At 48.1% G+C, this 22,943-nt stretch overlaps 1 protein-coding gene across 1 annotated transcript in view; it reads right to left on the bottom strand.

Annotated features, from left to right (window-relative positions):
* Positions 1-22,943, bottom strand: part of LAMC1 (laminin subunit gamma 1) — a 120,455-nt gene that overhangs the window by 21,573 nt on the left and 75,939 nt on the right. The window contains exons 6-15 of the mRNA XM_040407299.1: positions 20,593-20,710; positions 20,403-20,501; positions 15,903-16,039; positions 15,281-15,403; positions 12,883-13,072; positions 9,650-9,762; positions 5,056-5,277; positions 4,149-4,337; positions 3,808-4,053; positions 3,541-3,694 (exon numbers count right to left, since the gene is read on the bottom strand). Coding sequence (XP_040263233.1) covers positions 3,541-3,694; positions 3,808-4,053; positions 4,149-4,337; positions 5,056-5,277; positions 9,650-9,762; positions 12,883-13,072; positions 15,281-15,403; positions 15,903-16,039; positions 20,403-20,501; positions 20,593-20,710 — 1,591 coding nt within the window. The remainder of the gene's footprint in view (positions 1-3,540; positions 3,695-3,807; positions 4,054-4,148; positions 4,338-5,055; positions 5,278-9,649; positions 9,763-12,882; positions 13,073-15,280; positions 15,404-15,902; positions 16,040-20,402; positions 20,502-20,592; positions 20,711-22,943) is intronic.

The raw sequence follows: 22,943 nt of genomic DNA, 5'->3' as shown, positions 1-22,943 counted from the left end.
GATGACCCCTAGAGAGCGAAGGGAACGAATGGCCTGAAAAAAATCTTCTGCCCCGGAGGGGGACCTGGGGGGCGACGTCAGGAAGAACCGTCCCGGCGGAAGATCGGAAAATTCGATCCTGTATCCGGAGGAGACTACCTCCAGAACCCAAGCGTCTTCTACACTTGCTTGCCAGACGTCCTGAAAGGCGAGCAGACGCCCTCCCACCTTGACGGAGTCATGCGGAAGGAGGTTTAGTGGACTGGGGGCGAGCAGGTTTGGGCTTGGCATGCCAGGAGGGCTTGGTCTTAAAGGAAGGCCTGGAGGCCTTCTTGTCAGATCGGGCAGGGGGGGCCCGAAAAGGACTGCGCCCGAGAGGACGACCCAGGAAAGCGACGGCGGCGAGGCTGATTCTGGGGAAGAAGAGAGCTCTTACCGCCAGTGGCCTCCGAGATGAGCTCCTCCAAACGCTTCCCAAAGAGCTTCCCGCCGAGAAAGGGAAGGGAAATCAGAGCCTTCTTGGAGGCGGCATCTGCCGCCCAAGAACGAAGCCAGATGGTGCGGCGGATGGCCACAGAGTTAGCGGCCGCACGGCCGGATCGGCGGGCCGATTCCATAGAGGCATCGCAAAGAAATTTGGACGCCTGATAAATTTGAGAGGCAAGCACTGCCAGTTCCCCTTGATCAGAGTCTGGGGGTAAAGCGCGAACAAGCTGTTTTGCCCAGATAGCGCAGGCCTTAGCCACCCAGGAGGCGGCAAACGCAGGACGGATGGCAGCACCCGCTGCGATGAAAACAGACTTGGCCAAAGAGTCGACCCGTTTGTCAGCGGGATCCGACAAGGAAGCCGCGTCAGCCAGGGGAAGGGTAGTAGCCTTCGCCAGGCGAGCAACCTGAGGGTCTACCTGAGGAGGAACCGTCCAAGTATTGACAGATTCCTCAGAAAAAGGATAGGGGACGTCAGAGGCCTTGGTAAGATGAAGGCGCCGATCAGGATGACGCCACTCTTTAGCCAGAAGTGCGTCCAGATCCTCGTGATTCGGGAAGACCACAGTGGAACGCCTAGTCCGGCGGAAGGACACCGACTCCAGGGAGGAGGAGGAGGGAACGTCCTGCACATGGAGCGCGTCACGGACGGCTTTGATGAGGTCCTGAATGGCCGCAGACATCGCCGAGCACCGCTCTGATTCAGAATCAGAAGCGGAGGAGTCCCCAGGAACGGCGGAAGCGGCTGAAGAAGAAATTTCGCCCGACTCAGACCTAACCGGGGAGTGATCCGGGGTAGCTGAGGAAGAATGGGACCCAGCCGAGGCTGTGCGAGGTCGCTTGCCGGACCTCGTACCAGAGCGGGAACGGACATCCCCGGCGGGGGGGTCCCTGCCCGAGGCGGCCGCAATCTGAGCGGGCAGACGGTCCAAGGACTGCGCTAGGGATTGGGAGAGGCTGGCAAGGTTACCTATGGCCTGGGACAGGGTAGCAGCCCATTCCGGAAGGACCGACAAAGAGGGGGCCGCAGGGGCGGACTGGGTGGGCCTGGGGGGAAGGCACTGCACGCAGAGAGAGGAAGACTGACCGCATGGGAACTTCCTATTACATACGGAACAGGCGTAATGAGTGGAAATAGCGGCAGGGGGAGTGGGGGCCCGACCAGAAGAAGACATGAGGGCGATGGAGGAGCCTGCAAAGCAAAAAAGAGTCAGCCAGAGGCTGCCTACCAGACCCAAGGTGCTGTGTCCCACAGAAGCACGTCCAGAGAGCCGAGGCGCAGGAGAAGCAAGATGCGACAGCTGCAGGTAGGACAGGAACCGGTAGTCAAGAAAGACACGCCCCCCCCAGCAGCCCGCGCTGGTGCTGGATTGGTAGGAAAAAACGCGGCTCCCAGGGCACCGCCCACAAAGGGGAGGGAGGAGAAAAAAGCCCGGGAAGGCAGAAGGCGGAGACGGAGCTCCGCCCCACGTGACCTGCGGCCTAGGCTGGAGAAAAGCCGGGGCCTCGAGTAGAAAAATGCTGCCGGAAACGGACGCCCGCGATCGCGGTAACGCCCGGAGGCAGCAGCAGAAGCGGGGACGCAGCACAGATTCTCTGGGAGTGCGGGGGCCCCGAAGGCCAGGAGTTAGCCGGAAGAAACCCGCAGGTACGGGAAGGAGCCGAAAGAATCGGCCGTCTTAAAGGGCCAGGCCCTAGAAACGAGGGTGCCCCAAGGAAGTTTTCCCCCGCAAAAAGAATGCCCAGGCAAGCGTGCAGTGCCCCCAAGAGCCATCAGCCTCCCTAAACTAAAAAGGGGGCCAGGACAAGAGGTGGTTGTGGTGGGTGGAGGGGGTGGGGGTGGGATACTGCCATACTCACCTTCCGACGTTTTCAGGCGCAGCAATAACCACCCCCTCGGCGGACTCAACACGGGAGCCGTGGGTCCGCCGGAATTCCGCTGCGGAAGCAGATAGTGGGGACTGGGTGGCTGCCGGGTACCTGAGTACGCGCCCGCAGGGGGGCAACTAAAGTGGAACACGATGGAGCCACCCCTGCGTCCTGAAGAAACCTGTACAAAAAAGGAGAAAAAAATAGAATAAAATAAAAAATAAAATTAGCAGGATGACCTGCAAAACAGGTCATGTCTGCCTCCTACGGACACTAGAACTAGACTGGTGTATCTCGGCTCTTGCAGAGGGGTATAGCCCACCTGGGCGGAGCCAACACTTTTTTGTTTCTAGTGTCAGCCTCCTAGTGGCAGCTGGGCATATACCCATGGTGCTGTGTCCCCCAATGCCATGCACGAGAAAGAACATGTTCTATTTTTTTACGGTGCGGACAGATCAAGGACCCATTCAAGTCCATGGGTCTCGATCCGTCCCGGCCGCCGCACGGATGTTGCCCATGCATTGGGGACCGCTAATTGTGGTCCCCAATGCATGGAACGGCGCAACAATGGCCGTGTGCATGAGGCCTTAGTATTAGTCGTTAACTAAAGGATTTGCAGTAATATAGAAAAACAACACCATAGGCCCCATGCACATTACTGTATTTTCGGTCCGCATTATTTCTGATTGGATGCGGACCTATTAATTTCAACGGGGCCGCAAAACATGCAGACAGCACACCGTGTGCTGGCCATATCCATGTCTGTTCTGCTACTCCGCAAAAAAATAAAATAAATAGAACACGACATATTCTTGTCCATCTTACGGACAAGAATAGGCATTTGTAAAATACTGCGGGACCCGCGGAAGAGAAAATGCAGGATGCACACGGCCAATATCTGTGTTTTGCGGACCAGTGATTTGCGGATTGCAAAAACGCATATGGTTGTGCATGGGGCCTAAGGCTAAGCTCACAAGTTAAGGATTTGCCATAGGCAGAACCGATGTGTGTTTTTCATAGAAGCTACAGAAGATTTGATCCTGACAGTCTCAGCCGATCCGCATGAGGATTAGCCCCATTATCTATCAATGGGTCTAATCTGTGGCTTTTTCGTGCAGAATCCATGCAAATAAAGAGAATGTCTCAGATTGGAATAATGACTGTGCCGCAGATATTCAACACAGATTTTTCCCGCTGCCCCTTTACCTGTCACATCCTTGACCGCTCTGTAGGTTGAAGAATCCTGGCTCACAGGCTGAGCAGTCCCTCTCTGTGACATGTGGCAGACACTCGCACTGGCCGGTCACCTGATTACAACTGCTCTGGCTTTTTACGGTGCCATACGAGTTACAACTGCAGGCTGAAGTAAGAGAGTCCAAGGTCACGTGTGTTCATGTACTGGTCCCAGAATAAAAGGTTGCCCTTTTAATTAAGACACGTAATTAAGCTTCGCAAATGTCACGTATACAATACCTTTGCATTTTTGGTTCGGTGTAGGCCCCAGAGGGTTTCCATAGAATCCATCTCTGCAGCGGTCACAGTAAAATCCAGCTGTGTTATAGATACACTTCAGACACTCGCCTGTCAGGCGATCGCAGTTCCCCACTGCATTCGGATCAATGTTACTGTTACATTCGCAGGCCCGACAGGGGCGGGGAGCTCCGTTCTGACCAAGGGGGTCCCCGAAATACCCATCATCGCAAAGCTCACATCTTTTTCCTATGGACAAATTAAATTATAGAGTAAAGATCCAAACATCACATTTCTGACGAGCATAAATAAATTAAGGATTCAGAAAGACACAGATCACTCACCTGTAGTTCCCAGGGGACAGTTGGTACACACCACTTCCTTAGTGCGAGGTACAACAGCACAGCTGGACCCACCAGGGCATGGGCATGGCTGGCAGTCCGAGTTGGTAGCTGCGGTACTGTCTCCATAGAAGCCCTCGCTGCACCTCTCACAGTGTGGACCTCCGGTATTGTGCTGGCAGTCACACACTCCTACAGAACCAAGGAAGACATTTAGTCCAAGCATTCCCTCATCCACAGGTCGTACAGACGTAACACAAAGCATAGAAAAGTCAATGGGTGTCATTTAAACCCCGGTCTTCGACTCCGCGCCCACACCCGCCCCAGCGATGCTGGAGGATGCATATCATTTATGATGAGGCTTATTCCTTTGTCATAAAATTGGCAAATCTATTGCAGCCTGAAGTAAAAATAATAAAAAAATAAAATGTACCAACATTTAGTAAATTTGCCGGGGCAAATGGGGAGGACGGCGCAAAAAAGGATTTTGGGACTTTTTCATCGCCCAGGAATGTTAGTAAGTGACCCACAATGGATCTTACTATAGCACAACTGTTAAAGTCCATTCAAACATGCAGCTTTCCGTGCCATAACGTAACCCTGTCCACTTCCTATGGAAAATATAGGCAGTGATTTTAGCTGCAGAACAGAAATGAGCTGCATGTTACTCATCTCCATGTACAGAAAAGCCGATTATATTAGAAGGACACTGGGGCTATCCTCATGAGGATCAAGAGCAGTGAGAACTGCACATCCGGGGGGAAAAAATGGAAGTGCAAGCTTCCAATTACTGCAGGTGGGTACCTACCATATCTATGACATCATCTGCTTCATCTGTACATTTAACTACTGATTAACCAAGTAGCATATCCCACCAGTTAGAGTTAGAGCCGCAGCTGTCACCACTCACCTGTCTCTGGGTCACAGGTCTCACTATGGCCATTGCAAGTACAGAGCACGCATGGGCTGTAAGGTCCTAGGATGGGGTTCTCTCTCCGGTATCCAGGGGCACAGCTTTCACAGAACTGCCCGAAATACCCAACAGGGCAGCTGCACACCTCCACCCATGGCGCAGGATTACCAGCTCCGACGCGGGCAGTTACTAAAGCGACCTCCTCGAGGAAACCAGCGCCTGTTAAAAAGCAATGACAAAGGATTACATATCGAAGCTCCTAGAGATAAGTACCATATGGCGGTATCTCAACTACATTTAAAGGATGAACATTTAACCCAAGTAAATTTATAAAAATAAATAAATAAAATATTTGGGCACGTTCTGAAAGATTAGGCACTCTGGCGCTGCCCAGCTGCTGGAGCTTAATGTCTCCAAGCAGGCTTGGCACACCACAATGGCCGCAGACTCGGCGGCTGCTCGCCTCTGTATTAGTGTCTTCAAAATCCACTTTGCACGGCTGTCTATTCTACCGAAAGACGCACAATGCAAAATGAATTACTGTACACGAAAGGGGATTTAGGCTGGTTTATGAAAGAGAAGTGTTACCACATATGATGGAGTCAGACAAATGAAGTTGTGGGGTTCTGTCGAGCACGGAGGAGCTTCCTTTTTACTAAACCACATACCTCCCCTTAACGCTGCATTCCTGAAATTTTCAGACAGGTAGATTAGCAGATATGCTAATTGGCAAAAGAGGCAGAGACCACAACCTTCCTCAGTAGGCGATGTCACCTGCATAGTACTGGTGCTGTCCAATCAGAATGGACTGGAGCCGAGCAACGCAGAACCGGTCTGTTTTACTAAAAACATGTATTCCCCACAATATAACAGTTCTGGAGCACGTTCTCTAATCACTGCATTGTGTTGTTCCTCTATGAGCTGTATGCATAATTTGACAATCTTTCCCCTTGTCAAAGAAGCTCATCCTAAGGGCTCATGATGCACACGAAAGTATTTTTTTTCTGTGTCTGTTCAGTGTTTTTTTTTTTTTGCAGCCTGTAAGCGGAAACATTTACTTCAAAGGGTCTGCAGAAAAAACGGGAATGACTCCAGTGTGCATTGAGTTTCCCTATGTCCACATGGCTGTTCTGCAAAATAGATAGAACATGTCCTATCCTTGTCCGTTTGGCGGACAAAGATAGGCATTCTTACAATGGATCTGCAAAGAAATACGATGCAATACGGACGTCCGTTTTTTTTTTTTTTGTGACCACAAAATACATATGGTAGGGTGTATGAGCCCTAAGAGAGTGTCAGAATGTACAAGGACCCCCCCTTGTGGTAACACCCATTTGTCAATTTATTCATACATTTCTAGTAGGAGTGTCACAGGAACAGCTGTCACCGCCAGATCTCTGAGAAGTTCTGACAGACGTTCTTCAGTACCTCTAGCATGATGTTCTTTTGTTTTGGTTTCGTTTTGTCATCTCTTCTCCCTCTCCCAGCTGTCATCTATTAGCAGTGATTGCCTCCCTTTATATCCCCTCCCATACTGCCTCACTTTGCGGTTTATACTACTTCCTGGATTGTGCTCACTGCTAGATGCTGCAACTGCTTGTTCCTCAGATAAGTCTATTCCTTTATTTGTATTTTCCTGTTGGCTTGATTCTAGGTGACCCTGACTCCCTCCGTATTGAGTGCAGGGAGCCGGTGGTCGTGTCCCCTCACTATTATAGGGTTTTCAGGTGTCACTCAGTCTAGGTACGAGGGCATGCAATTTTCTATCATAAAGATCTTTGCATGGGCTGAGCAGTCATTGAGAGCTCTAGGGCTTTTATAGGGCTCACCCATATGTTCCTTAGTTTGGGATCAAGTCAGTCGGATCTTTATTTGTGACTTCTAGTTTTCTGCAACACCATCCGTGACAACAGCAGAATGCAAAGATGCCCCAGAACAATTTAATGGGAAATGCAATGCAATTTTCTAAAACAGACATGTCATGAAAGGTTGAAAGGTCGGAGATTTTGCTATCAATGGCCTGTCGTGAGGATGCCTCATCAAGATCAGATCGGTGAGGGGTCTGACTCCTGGCACTTGATGATCAGCTATTTAAACAAACTGTGGCATTTCAGGGAGTGCTGCGGCCTCTTCACAGGGTAAGTGACATCACATTCATTGGACACATGGCCTAGGGGCAGCGCAGTCCCATTCAGGTAAATAAGCCTGAGCTGCAATACCAAGTACAGCCAATATACAGTGTACAGCACTGCACATGGTAAGCTGTGAGGAGGCTGCAGCATTCACAGAGGTGCCACGGCCTCTTCAGACAAGTGATCGGCGGGAGCGGTGCGAGACGGACCGCCCACTGATCAGATACTCATCACCTATCCTGGAGGATAGGCCATCGATATCAAAATCTTGGACAACCCTTTAAAGGGAATCGGTCATCACCAAAACACCGCAAAACTAGGTTAAGTGCTGTACCAAGTAAGTGACACAAAATACGGTTATGTAATTTTTATCTTCATACTCGTTCTGACAAACCAGCAGTGACAGGACTCCTGAGCTCACACAGATAATGGAGAGGACTCAGAGGAGTCCAATAAATGCATTTTACTGCTGGTTTGTGGGAGCACAGCGTCCGAATACAAGCGAGTATGAAGAAAAAACGTACATAGTCGGACTCTGCACCACTTACACTATACATCGCTTACTCTAGTTTGGGGGGGGGGGGGGGGGGGGGGGTGTTGGAGCTGAGAGATTCCCTTTAATGCTAAAGGCAAGTTTTACAAGGTACTCCGCTACTTTTTTGGCACTCTTTTCATAGCCCCCAGGTCAGGTACCAATCCAAGACCATGGTGCAATGTGGCCACAATCTAACGGTGAGACTTCCGTCCTACATAGGGGGAAACGAAGGGATAACGACCAAATGTCCCAAAGGGGCTACTTATCCAAGTCACCCAGAGCAGAACGCCAAGGAGACACATGGTGCAGATGTGAAAATGCAGCATGGGTCACGGTGGCAACAGTGCACAATATTAAAGGGCTCGTCTCACTTCAGCAAAAGGCATTTATCATGTGAACAAAGATACTACAAGGCACTTGCTAATGTATTGCGATTGTCCATATTGCCTCCTTTGCTGGCTGGATTCGTTTTTCCATTGCAGCACAGATACAAGGTAGCAAGTGCCTTGTATAAACTTGAACTACATGAGTAATGCCATTAGCAGAAGTGAGACAACAAGTAATGCCATTAGCAGAAGTGAGACAACCCCTTCAATTATACGGCTGATTAGCAGACTGAAACTGGCCGTACACAATGCCGGCATGACTGCTCATTTCCAGGGGTTATGGGCACCAATGCAGCTCAGATATGAGTGAGGCTGGCGCTTTTTCCTATAATGTGCTGGCAGGGGTGGATTGGCAATAGCTCTACAGGGAAATTTCCCGGTGGTCCTATGCCCAATGGGGCCTCCCAAGCCCTTCTCTCTGCCGCTGGCAAGGTACATAATGAGCTCTCAGGGGAAATGAAAGCTGTGAGAATCAGGTACTCATGTAAATGGCCAGCTAAGGCATACGCCCTCCTGAATTAAACTGCTGTGGCCCACACCTGACCTACTAAGCCCCCTGCTCCATATCCTAATCAGAGACAACTGGAGGAGGACAGAAAATGGCACCTATTGATGGTCACCACATAGGGGCAGCTTTGGGGCAATATATTGTGCTACACTGTGGTATACGGTTCTGATGGGACAGTATTTTGCACTAGGCTACTGCTGACGCTGCCTACTTGTGTTGCCCCATCTTCTGTCAATTTGGAACCACCTTTAACATGGGGCCACTTAATGTGGCCCTGGAAAAAAAATCTAAGTTTCCAGTCCGCCCCTGTGTGCTAGCTTGACCACTGCTGCTGGATTGCAGGGTGGACGTATCCTCTGGAAACGAGTAGTGTGTAATGCGATGGAAGAATGGATCCAGCCATCAAAGGAGGCAATATGGACAACCACAATACATTAGTAAGTGCCTTGTAGTAACTTCCTCTACATGAAAAATGCCATTTGCTGAAGTGAGACAACCCTTTAAAGTAAAAATCTGCATAGCAACCAATTCTGGATGCATCTACTCAAAACTAAAATAAAGAGCGCAACTGCAGCCTGCAAGGAAACTAATGGACGCCCAGTTATTTCTTTAGGTGCCCTGCAATGCTGTAGTAAAAAGGTGTTTACCTTGTGCCCCCAATTCATAACTGATCAGGGGGTCTTCCAACAGCAAGATTCCTGCCAGGATATCAGCTGCTGACACAAGACCCGCATAACAAGTTCAGGCTGACCATTCTAATTAGCTGTATAACGGTAGCATAATATGGTACTGCATATAGATGACCATTAGAATGTACCTTTACAGTCGATCTCATTATAATGGCAGACACATAATGGAATAGTACTGAGAAGCCAGAACCGCATCAAAAGCTGCAGCTATAGCAACCGCCGCACAGACGTGGGAATGGCAGAGATCATTCAGCGGCGGCCCATGGCTATTAGGGAAGTAAGCATTACATAAACTATTATGGCAGAGGAAACTGGCTGGTGATTGCAGCCGCACAACTCACTTCTTTCACTGTATGTTCCTCGGATCTTGATTGCAGTAAGATTCTGGAGCATTTTTTGGAATTCAAAAGGCGATACGGATGGCCTCCAGGGATAATCTGTGGCTTCATGCAGCCTGGAGGAATGAGAGCATTATCATTTACATTTTCAGGAGAACATATATGAACCAATGCCTAAATTCTGTTTTAAAGGGACCTGGGAGGGTGCTGGATCATCATCATCATCATCACCACACCTATTGGATTATTATACAGTAAAAGCACTGCAGGACTATCAGGATCTCAGGACAAGCACCTTGTATTAAAGTAATAATAAAGGGTTTTATAGTGATGCCTATCCTCAGGATAGATCATCAGTATTTGATCAGTGGGAGTCCGACTCTTGGCACCCCTGCTGATCAGCTGCTTGAGCGGCGTACCATAGGCCAGTGACGTCACGTTCATCTGTCACATGGACGAGGCACAGCTCGATCCCATTTAAGTAAATAGGGCTGAGCTGCAATACCAAGAACAGCCGCTATCCAATGGACGGCGCTGTGCTTGGTGAGCTGTGGAGCTCACTGGAGCACTGCGGCCTCCTCAACGACGAAATTGCTGGGAGTTGCACCCTCACCGATCAGATATTAATGACCTATCATGAAGGTAAATCATCAGTATAAGGGTCCATTCACACATCCGTGTGTATTTTGCGGATCCGCAAAACACGGACAGCGGCAATGTGCGTTCCGCATTTTGCGGACCTCACATTGCCGGCACTAAGAGAATATGCCTATTCTTGTCCGCTATTACGGACAAGAAATAGGACATGTTCTATTTTTTTTCAGGATCGGAATTGCGGACGCGGAAGTGCGGGTCCCCAATTCCGGATCGGAGCCGCACGTCGTGCGGCCCCATAGAAATGTACTGGTCTGCAATTCCGTTCCACAAAATGCGGAATAGAATTGCGGATGTGTGAATGGAGCCTAAGGGTCCATTCACACGTCCGTATGTGTTTTGCGGATCCACAAAACACGGACACCGGCAATGTGTGTTCCGCATTTTATGGACTGCACATCGCCGGCACTATAATACAAAATGCCTAATCTTGTTCGCAATTGCGGACAAGAATAGGACATGTTCTATTTTTTTCGGGAACAGAATTGCGGACCTGGAAGTGCGGATGCGCATTTCCGGATGCAGACAGCACATAGTGTGGCCCCATAGAAATGAATGGGTCTGCAATTCCGTAAAATGCGGAACAGAATTGCGGACATGTGAATGGAGCCTAAAACACTCGAAAAAACCCTTTAAAATGGTCGTCTCACTTCAGAAAATTGCATTTATCATGTGGACAAAGTTAATACAAGCCACTTACTAATGTATTGTGATTGTCCATATTGCTTCCTTTGCTGACTTGATCTCTTTCCATTGCATTACACTGCTCGTTTCCAGGAATTACGGTCACCTCTGCAGCGCGGATACGAGGTGGCCTATGTGCGCTCTCCATGGTCCCAGCCACCACAGAGGCCGGGGCCTTTTTTCTAAAGTGTGTAAGCACAGCCACCTCTGCTGGATTGTAGGGTGCTGGAAACGAGCAGTGTATAATGTGAAGGAAAAATGAATCCAGCCAGCAAAGGAGGCAATATGGACAATCACAATACATTAGTAAGTGCCTTGTATTAACTATATGATAAATGCCATTTGCTGAAACGAGACAACCCCTTTAAGTATGAAAGACAATTTTAATGGCAATATTTAGAATGAAACAAAGAGAAATTCAGATTTATACATTTCCCACGAGAAAAACAATTGGCTCGTAACTCCGTTCTCTCATGTGTAACATCTGGGATTCTTCCATCCCCGTAAACTAAAAGGCAGATTTTAAACGTGATGTCAGACCACCAATGGCAGGCTCTTTCCTCCCTTGTTAAACAAATGCAGATGTCTACCAAAAAATGTAAATCAGTAAAGATAAGTGAACGCAGGGGATGGGGTTTTCTCCTATAATTTTAAAGGAAAATAAATAAAAAAATTTAAAGCTGGATACAGCCCACGGCATGTGGATGAGATTTGTAAAACCTCTTCCGCTTGCCGGGCACTGTATTCCACTGTGAATAAGCCTGGTCTGAATTCACCCTTACAGCTTCTAGATGGGATGCTAACAAACATCAGCTATACAGCGATATGGGAGCAGAAAGGCATTTTATTAGCTATGCCATTCAGGGGCCTGGGGAACACTTGTGGCAGTTCTGAAGGCAACCATATTAGGCCCCTTTCGGACGAGCGGACTTGCAGCACAGCACCCCCCCCGCCTGACCTTCCAGCACTGCCGGGGTCGCATAGCATTATATGGATTCATTTGTTCGCATCTGCATTGAAGGTTCTGCTTGGAGCCTTTGTAGCAGACTGCAGAGAAAATGGCGAACAGAGTATCACCGCGTGCTGCGCTATTTTGTCCGGTACAACGAGACGTTGGTGTCTCTCCTATAACGCATCCAGCACCGCCAGTATTTTCATTATTCTACTCCTATAATGAAACCGAATAACGGAGCGAGTTTGTGTCAGAGGAGACGCCCTCAGACTGGGAGATATGGCTGACACACAGTCACGTGCACGCGGCCTTACTCAATTCTAGGATTCAAATGTGAACACAGAAGGAAAACTCTCAATCCCAGCGCTGAATGAATCAATCACATCCTGTGGGAGAAAAGCCAGGGCCATTAATTACGTCCTCGCTGCCTTGCGTATAAAATGCATGAAAGAGCGAATGAATGCATTTTGCACAGGGCTTTATGAAAAACGTATATGGCTGTGGGATTGTGGTAAAGAAGTACAAATGAGTGTCGATCCTCTGAAGTTCATGCGGTGGTAACCCTTTCCTTCCCTCACATCTGCCTGTCTCCACATGTACGCAGAAGGAATGCAGCAAATTCCTGACATTTTGCTTGACTGAAAAAAAAGCAACTAGAAGATAAAAGCCCGGATCCATCCGACAGACTGGCAGCGGATTCTGCAAGACGTGTCCCTCAGCTTCACCGTCCGCACACATTGCTCATCTTCTCCGCTGTATCTGCTGGAGGCCACAGTGCATTGCTCAATCTGCCGGCCCCAGACCGCTGGAAAGGAATGTGTTAATATACCCTTTGCCGGTAAACAGTGTCACTGTAATATAAACGGGCTCATGTAATATATCAGCGGATTTAAGTGCTCCATTTATCTCTGGGTCCATCACCGTACGCTGAAAGCATATTAGTTACCTGAATACATATTGCAGAGAGCTTTCACTGGGGTAGGAATTCCCCTGAGCAATCAGAGGCACGGAGACCCTGAGTCCAGCCCCTTCCAAGACTAAATCTTCAGCAGAAAGACGAGTATCCCGTCGCTCCACCCGGAAACTGAAGGTCAGATTCTGTCCGTAGCTTAGACCCTGATTACCGAGGAACTTTGCTGCAAGAAAGCAAAGATGGGTTAACAAAAGAAAAGGAAAAAAAAAAATCATAAGGAAAAGTTTAAAAGTTTTTTTTTTTTTTATGTAACATTTATCACCTATACCAGGAATCTGCAACCTTCGGCACTCCAGCTGCTGTGAAACTACAACTCCCAGCATGCACACTTGGCTATTCTTGTAACTCCCTTAGAAATGAAAGGAGGATTCTGAGAGTTGTAGTTTCAGAACAGCTGGAGTGCCGGAGGTTGCTGATCCCTGAGCTATACAATGATAGATGTATGATCGCAGGGAGGTCCAATCACTGGGACCCCCATTAATTGGGAGAATGGGGGTCGCAGAGTCCCTGCGTGAATACAGTGGTGGTAGGACTACTTAGCAATACACTTGGCTAACTCTGGAAGGCCTATAGAAGGGGACCCCATTGTCCTGATCGGTGCGGGTCCTAGTGGTCAGACCCCCCAAGGCTGGCGATGAAGCACTGCTATTTGTCCCCTTCGTACATTTTTATGTCCATTTGACATAAAGGTGCGGTTTTAACCCCAAAACGCATTGTCTACTGGACTTAAATGGTGAAACACCATTGAATAAAAGCGGATGTTCCTTTATCTTCATTGTAACGTGTAGAGCAGGCATCCTCAACCTGCGGCCCTCCAGCTGTTGTAAAACTACAACTCCCACAATGCCCTTCTGTAGGATGATAGCTGCAGGCTGTTCGGGCATGCTGGGAGTTGTAGTTTTGCAACAGCTGGAGGGCCGCAGTTTGAGGATGCCTGGTGCAGAGTATTGTTTGGGAAGCGCACCATCCTTGTACCCTTTTTTTATTCAGTTTTTCTGTGTCTTCATACATTTTTGACTTAATTGCCCAATATATCCCCACACGTAACCTCAGATACTCAACACCTTTTCCTTTGCTCTCCTGATATAAAATATCTCACGTGCATCTCCAATACTCTGGAACTCAAAATCCCAGGACATAGGATCCTCCGACATCCAAACGCAACCTGAAAGCTCTTTTTTCGAAAGCCTACCACCTACAATCACTCTACTGCCACTAGACCGACAGATGGGCAGCTTCTACCCCTCACCTACTGTTTTCTTCTACCTTCCCTTGTATATTTTACAGGGTCCTCTCCCCCTCAGTACCAATAAGTTAATAAAAGCATGCCATGTTATTTATATAATGTGTGTTTTATAAGTATGGTGTATGCAGATGAGCTCCAAGCAAGCTCGGCCTCTAATGCTACCAGATGGAAGGTAGCTATCCTATAAGTCAGGGGTAGGCAACCTCCGGCACTCCAGCTGTTGTGAAACTACAACTCCCAGCATGCATAATTGCTCGACTCTTCTCAAAACTCCCACAGAAATGAATGGAGCATGCTGGGAATTGTAGTTTCACAACAGCTGGAGTGCCGAAGGCTGCTGACCCCTGCTATAAGTCAATGTTGCCTGGCCTATAAGACTCCTCACGCCGTTTTGGAGATATTGTACATGTACGGCGGTAACTTGTGCTGTACCGGTGTCAGCCACTAGATGTCAGAGCAGATAATGTCAGATTTTGAGCAGTGACATTGAAAGACTGACCTCCTGCAGATCGCAATTCTAAATTAAACCACATCCTGAGCCACAGACAGCCTTTCCTTCGTTTAATATCATATTATGTCTGCCAGCTACAAATAACATTTTAGCAGAGAGCAGATGATGATTGTGATAACAGAGTTCATCACTTCTTAATTTCCTGCAGAAAGCCTTATGCTTACCCTCTTCACACGGCAGGAACTGAATGTTCCAAAGTTATAATGTTCAGAAAGTACTTATTGGAAAATTAACTGGAAAAAGAGGAACACACAATGCTCATAGGACAACTCTTCTGTCCAGTAGAAGGAGTTCACAGAGACTTGATTAAGCAGCATGTTTTCCTTTATTTTTAGGTCAATTATCTGGTGCTGGTAAGACCCCGAGACCCCTGACCATCAGCAGAAGGAAGGGACTGTGGCACGCCGCCTCCTTCATTGGGTTCGCATGCACCACGCAGGGGCTGGTACGGGCGCAGTTCTCTTCCCTCGCATGGGACTGAGCTGCAGCAGCCCATACAGAAGAGCTGCCTGTGTAAACAATGACGGGGTCACAGCGACCGCAAGTACGCCTTAAAATTTGTTCTAAAAGGGGCGTGGTGAAGGAGTGGCGGCGGAGTCCTTCTTTAGACTTACCAGGTGCAATGAAGTAGACTGGAAAGTAGCTTTCGGAGGTGACCGATATTGAGCTGCTCTCAGAAACCCAGGTGAGTGGGTATTCTACTCCATCCCTCTGCTGTGCCAGCCACTCGTCTGTATCTATAAAAGACATACCACAGGCATTGAAAGGCAAGTTTCGGTGGAGAGAGCAGAATGCAGTTAATCCATCATCCCCTTCCTTTGTGTCAGTAATGCAAACAGGCATTCACAGAGTCTGCACACAACCTACCACGTCGACTGGGTAAAAGTGGACTTCTCCTGCTGCCCGTGCACAACATAGTGCGAGGGCACTTGATAGAAAGTTTCACTTGTTACCGTACAAGCGGCCGCACAACAGTTATTAGCCAAAAGACCTTGCAGTTCCAAATGGGGAATGTCCTTATTAATGTATAGTCAGAGTCACATGCACATCAGGAGCCCCCGACCCCTACAGACACCAGCCTGCTATAGGGATCCCTTAAGAAATATCTAATGGGAAGGAAGCTGTGGCCTGTATAAATGTGAAACAGTAGCCGGTGCAGTCATAAGAGGGTTAACGATTTACTTATTTTAGAACACAGCAGGGGCGACAAAATTCCCAACCCTAGAAGATAATTACCGGTCTCAAACGTGGAGACGATATTGGTCATGGTGAAGCCTTCAGCGCTACTGCACACCGAGGAATGGCCGTAACAGAAGCAGGGAGTGCAGCCCCGGGGATTTGCCGCGTCCATGTAAAAGAAACCGGGCTTACATCTAAAAGAAAGAGGGAGAGGAGTGAATTAGAGTTGATGTAATGCCAGCCACCATCCCTTTGTAAGAAAAGTATTTGCTTTTTACAATGTGAATTTACGCATCAAGGAAAGACCCACAAATACTATAACGCATGAACTGGATCACTCATCTACAGAGGAAACGGGTATGGACAGTTCGGCTGCTATCACCTGGAGAAATGCCTCTGACTAATGCCTCTGTACGGGAATTCACTGGCAGTCATTACCCACAGGCTCCCATATTAAAAAAAACAAAAAACTATACTACGCAGTTTTTCCTGGGTGCTACTGCAAAGTGCAGCAGACAGCACCATTCCATACAGCAGAAGAAAAGGCGTACACCAGGCCAGAAGGACAATCTTTTTGCTACCGTCGAGTGAATGAATGGGGGCCCTATGGATACAGTTGACTTATGTACTAGGAGATTTCCAGGAGAATATGGCAAACAACCTTAAAGGGGTTTTGCGAGATTTTAATACTGAAAACCTATCCTCAGGATTGGTCATCAGTATCCGATCGTGGGGGGCCCCTGCCGATCCTCTCAGCTCTTCCTAGGCCAGTGACAATATATTCATGTGTCACGTGGCCTAGGCGCCCCATAGAAGTGAATGGGGATGAGCTGTGATACCAAGCACAGCCACTATACAATGTACGGCACTGTGCTTGGTGAGCACGGAGAAGGCTGCAGCACTCACAGGAGCGCCGATGCATTCTCAAACAGCTAATCAGCGGGAGTCAGGTTTGGACTGGCCCACCGGGGAGGTGGGGGGACTCCTCGGTAGGCCCCCAGTCTCCTGCGCCCGGAGATAAGACGGAGGAGTAATTATTTCTCTTGTTTCTCAGGAGAGACAATTATTGTAACCACTAAGTGGCAGTATCGCACAGTGATGCAGCCTCCTACTGGTGTAAATTGTACAGGAGGCCCCGCAGTATCTTCTAAACTTCCCGGGCTGCTGGCAGTGAAGGAGGAGAGAATGTGTCTGGCCATCCTCCTGCCCTCCCTGCTCTCAGAAAACTGTGGTTGCTGGAGAGAAGGACTCCTCTGCAGTGCTGGGCTAATTTCCCAGGTGTGTGACAGTAGTGAGCTGTATGAGACTGTAAGGGGGAATTAGGGGTTTGTTTATAGCAGACACAGATCTGTGTATGTGTGCTGCTCTCTGCAGAGTTCAGAGTGGCATTGGGGGGACTCTGCCCTAGGTCCCCCCAATGCCTCTGCTTTAGGTGCACCCCCATTAGTGCCACAGCTCCAAATGCTCCCCACTCTAAATGCACCCCTAATATTGCTTCTTCTCCAGTTGCCCCCCTAACATCTGCTCCAGGATCAACACCATTACCCTGCCTCAGGCGACCCTAATGCCTCTGCTTCAGGGCACCCCTATAAATGCCCAAGCTCCAAATGCCCCCACTCTAAATGCACCATTAATATTGCCTCTTCTCCAGTTACCCCTGCTCCAGGATCCCCACCATTACCCTGCCTCAGGTGACCCTAATGCCTCTGTTTCAGTTATGATCCTCTGTTTGTGCCCTTTGCTCACGTTGCTCCTCTAGCACCTTTGCTTGGGCTTTGTTAAAGGTTATGACCTGCAAAGGGGGTTGGACTTATGACTGAAAAATTCTGCACAGTGCGTCATTTTCTCCAGCATTGACACGTATGGTTTACATGGCGGCAGTGATAATATTCCGTATTTACAGGCATCACTGCTGCCATGTAAAGAGATACTGGTGGTGGAGGATTTAAAGGCATTGTCCAGGTTTTCAAGTTATTCTCTCCACACCATATGGCATAACTATATGATTAGCGGGGTCCAATTCTGTGACCCCCACTGTTCCCAGGAGAGGGTTCTGTTCCCCTTTTTTGATGGTGTGGCAGGCCACACATACGCCCTGCTGCTCCATTTATTCTCTTTGGGACCACTGAAAATAGCCAGCGCTGTACTCCGCCATCTCCAGCGACCCCATAGAGAATGGATGGAGAGGCAGGGCATATGCTCGACCTGCCACTCAATCAAAAACGGGGATCAGTGGGGGCTCCAGTGTTCAGACCCCCACGGATCACTTAGTCATCCCCGATCCTGTGGATAAAGGATAACTAGAAAAGTGGACACAGGCCCTTTAACAGGCGAGCATTTCCATTTTAGTTTGACACATATTTTGGGCCAAATATTTTTTTTATTTTTTTACACCCAAAGAAAACCTTTAAGGATAGGGAATGTGAAAAGGTCCAACAGCTATGACACGACAGGTGATAAGTGTCTGATTGATGGGGGTCTGACTGATGGGACCCCCATCATCAAGGGAACGTGGTCCTAATACCCTTGTGTAAATAGATTGGTGGTAATGTAATTGAATGTCTCAGGACCCCCTTTTTCATGATCAGTGGGTGTTTCGGCAGTCAGACCCCAGCAATCTGATATTTATCACCTATCCTGTAGATAGGTAAATAGTTCATTATGGTAGGACAACCCTTTTAATTATAATGTAGATTATGTACAATATGAGGTTAAGATTTCATGCCAGACATTTATGCATAAAGGGGTTAAAGGGATTGTCTCACTTCAGTAAATGGCATTTATCATGCAGTTAATACAAGGCACTTACTAATGTATTGTGATTGTCCATATTGCCTCCTTTCCATCACATTATACACAGCACGTATCCGTGGTTATTACCACCATGTAATCCAGCAGTGGTGGCCGTGCTTACACACTATAGGGAAAGGCTGGAAGTGCGCATAGGCCAACAACTTTACCTATAGCGTGCAAAGTGAGACAACGCCTTTAACCGTGAAATGTCTTGGTGTGTGCATTGCGTGTTTCCTATGTGTGATTGGTGTGTGCTATATAAGTTCTATGTATCAGTGGTGTATGTGCAGGATGTGACTTATACAAGACCATGTCTTGTGTGCCACATGTGTCCAATGAGTGATTGGTGTGCGCTGCATGTGTCTTGTTTCTGACTGACTTAAGCGCAGGATATCCATATATGTGTAAATTCTGCCACATGTATGTTTGTGCATTTTGCTGTGAATGTCTGCCATCATACTTTATCTTTTATAATTCTGTTATCACTGTAAGTACTCATGAACACAACCAATGTTTTGCAGTCTGCAAATTGCGGATCCGCAAAACATGGATACAGGTGGCGTGCATTCCACGTTATGCGGAACAGAACAGCCGACCTCTAATAGAACAGTCCTATCCTCGTCTGCAATGCTGACAAAAATAGGATATGTTCTATCATTCTGCAGAACGGCCATGCAGACATACAGACACGGAACGCACAGTCTTTTTTTTATTTATTTTTTGCAGCCCCTTTGAAGTGAAGGGTACAGACATGGAAAAAAAATAAGTTAGTGTGCAGGAGCCCTAAGGTGGGCCCCCAGAATAATTTACACTGGTGTGCCCCAAGTACCCTAGTCCGACACTGGCGGGGGTCACAGGGGTCGGCCCCCCACCGATCAGATACTGATGTCCAGGGGATAGGTCACCAGTATTAAAATCTCATAAAAACCATTTACAGGGGTTGTCTCACCAGGAACATTGGTAGCTTATCGCTAGGATATACCACCAATGTCAGATAGGTGGAGAACTGGGCGGCCAAAGTTCAGAAGAGTGCACCACACATGCTCGGCTGCCCTTCAGCACACTCCGATATTTCCAGCATCCCTATAGAAATGAATGGAGGGAATCTGCACATGTGCGGTGCGCTCTCGTTCTCTTTGGGAACTCCGTTTGAGATTGGAGCGCAACCCAGAGGTGGGACCTGCACCTAACTGGCATGGGTGGCATATCCTCAAGATATGCCCCCAATGTTCCAGGTGAGACAACCCCCTTTAAAGGGGTTGTCCCATCTGGCCATTTCTGCAGAGAGATGGGACTAAGCGCTGGTCTGAGGTGGCTGGGATTCTGGAAACGGCTGAACTGTCCGGTGCTCTGCTGTTTCCGTAAAAACCCCATTGTAATGTATGGGAGCTGTGCAAGCAGCATAGCAGAACAAGCTCTGCTGCTTCCATGAGTCCCGGAGTTACGAAAGCAGCAGAGCTTGTTCTGCTATGCCGTTTCACAGTTGCATTCACTACACTGGAAGTAAGGGAAACAGCAGAGCGCCGGCCCGTCCGGCTGTTTTTGTAATACCGGCCACCTAAGGCTCAGTCACATCTCGCTGTGGAAACGGAGAGATGGGAAAACCCCTTTAAAATCCAACCTGTCTGATGCACGTTGGGTCTGCCAGGTCCCATAAACCGTGCAAGGAAATCATTTTCAAGAAACTAAGGTCAGATGAAGAAAACCACAATCTGTATGATTATATGTATATGGACCCTGCTGCTGGACTCTCAAGTGTCTTACCGTTCACAGTTGAAGCCTTCTACATTATCTTTACAGCTACAGCGTCCGGTCTCCACATTGCAATCATCTGTACTACCGGCAGCGTTACATGCGCAGGGCCTACAGGAAAGAAAGGTCGATTACCATCCGATGTAACATGCACCGATGCAGAAGGAATGGCCCTAGAATAATTATGAAATGTGGTTGTTACCTGCAGCCAGCTTCGGTGAGGGAATGAAAGCCAGGCTGGCAGCGGTCACACTTCTCTCCCATAACCCCGGGCTTACAGCTACAACGTCCATAGGCATCGCACTGGGTGCTAAGAGAACCTGGGGAGAATCAGAACAGTTTGTTACCGCAAGTGCTTGTCTGACCAATGAAATAACTTGAGCATTTTTTCTTAGAATTCTGCATTGTGCCATTCCTATGTTAGGCTATTTTCACACTTGCGGCAGTGTGATCCGGCAAACAGTCCAGTCGTCGGAACTGCCCGCCTGATCCGCCGATCTGCATGTGAATGAAAGCATTTGTGAGACGCATATGGATGCGGATCAGTCTCACCAATGCATTGCAAGAACAGATCCGTCTCTCCGCTTGTCATGCGGACAGACTGATCCGTCTGGTATCTTTTTTCACATTTTTACCGGTCTGCGCATGCGCAGACCAGAAGGACGGGTCCGGCATACCGGTATTTTGAATTCCGGATCCGGCAAGTCTTCAGTTTTTTCCGCCGGAGATAAAACCGTAGCATGCTACGGTTTTATCTTTTGCCCGATCAGTCAAAATGACTGAACTGAAGACATCCTGAACGGATTACTCTCCATTCAGAATGTATGGTGATATGCCTGATCAGTTCTTTTCCGGTATTGAGCCCCTGTGACGGTACTCTATGCCGGAAAAGAAAACCGCTAGTGTGAAAGTACCCTTAGTCCTCCTGGAAATTAATATGTTGACAACTAAATGTTACCTTTCCCCTTGTCAATATATCAGTCACAACTTAGTGAAGCGTCATAGTAAAGGCCCTGGTTGAGCAGACATACTAACTGGGCTTAATACGCATCCATGGGTTGTAAGATGGCAGCGGTCATGTGACTTGTAGATGGACTATTCCTGCGTACTAGGTGCTGAACAGTAAGTGTATGTGTCCAGCACGTGCACAGATATAGGCAGCAGAATCCTCTGCATCTGTGCATGAGCCAGGAGTCAGACCCCACCAATCTCATATTGATGCGGTATCCCGAGGACAACCCCTTTAAAGCGGACCTTTAACCTCTCTTGACATGTCTATTTTAGTAAACATTTGCATTTCCCATTAAATTACTCTGGAGCATCCCTACTAGAAATGTATGAATAATTTGACAACTGGGATCTCTGGTCTGTATTGCTGAGAAAAATGAAGTTTTGATATATGCAAATGGCGCTCTAGGAGCAACAGGGGCGTTGCCATGACACCTAAAGGCTCTGATCTCTCTGCAACTTCTGTGCCCTCTCCACTTTGACAAGGCCCTGTTAAAATGCAGAGGGCGTAGCAGTTGCAGAGAGCAGAACCTCTAGGTGTAACGGCAACTCCCCCGTTGCTCCTAGAGGCTCATTTGCATATTTTAAAACTTCATTTTTCTCAGTAATGCGGCACATATGAACATGGGACCAACACAGATGCCTTCAGCTGCCAAGTGCACATGTAACAGGTCAGCCGGTGTCATAGGGACAGATCTGCTGACAGATGCCCTTTAATAGAGGTTGTGCTGACAATTTCACTGTGGGCATACAGCTGGAATACAATGGCTCTACACTGGAGGTATATGTCATTTTAGAGCGGGAGCTTGGACTGCAGGAGGAGATCTCAGAGAGGCAGATAATCAGTGTGAGGTCTCTCTGCTTAGAGGACAGCAGGAGGCTTATTTACACTGGACACGCGACACCGTCTGCTAAACCAATGTGGTCATAAAGAGCTCTTGTTGTTTGCTTCAGACCCAGGAGAGATTTTCAAGCAAAAGGATGTGACGTGAGCTTCGGATGCTTCATCCGAAGTTGCTTCGTTCAAAACTTCTGAATAATACTGTACGGAAATTCATCTCCGTACAGTATTAGAATGTATGGGCTCCGATGAGCCGAAGTTAGTTATTCACAAGGTCGTGCGTGACTTTGTTGAATAACTTTGGTAGTTGATTTTAAAGTGGAAAACCACTTTAAAACCGAACTCTGCTTCGGTTCCGACCAGTACCTGAGACTAGCTCAGTGTTCACCGAAGGACCGAACTACATCATGCTATAGAAGTCTATGGAGAGGGGATGGGGAAGAGGAGAAAGGAAGTGCAGAGAGAAAATAGCAGGCCCTTTAAGTGCTTTATTCACATCTAAACTGTTCAGCACTTCTAATAATGTCCTAGATGGCGATTCTGAGTGAAAGAGAGTTAGGCCTCTTTCCGTTCCGTTTACGGAAACATTCATTACAATGGTTCCACAAAAAAAAACAAAAAACGGAATGTACTCCGTATGCATTCCTTTGCCGTATTGTTCAAAGATAGAACATGTCCTATTCTTGTTCGCATAACAGACAAGG

The sequence above is a fragment of the Bufo bufo genome, chromosome 9 (genome assembly GCF_905171765.1).
Source record: "Bufo bufo chromosome 9, aBufBuf1.1, whole genome shotgun sequence".
In the NCBI taxonomy this organism is placed as follows: Eukaryota; Metazoa; Chordata; class Amphibia; order Anura; family Bufonidae; genus Bufo; species Bufo bufo.
Note: the sequence above shows the minus strand (reverse complement) of the source record. Positions and strands in the feature narration are given on the sequence as shown.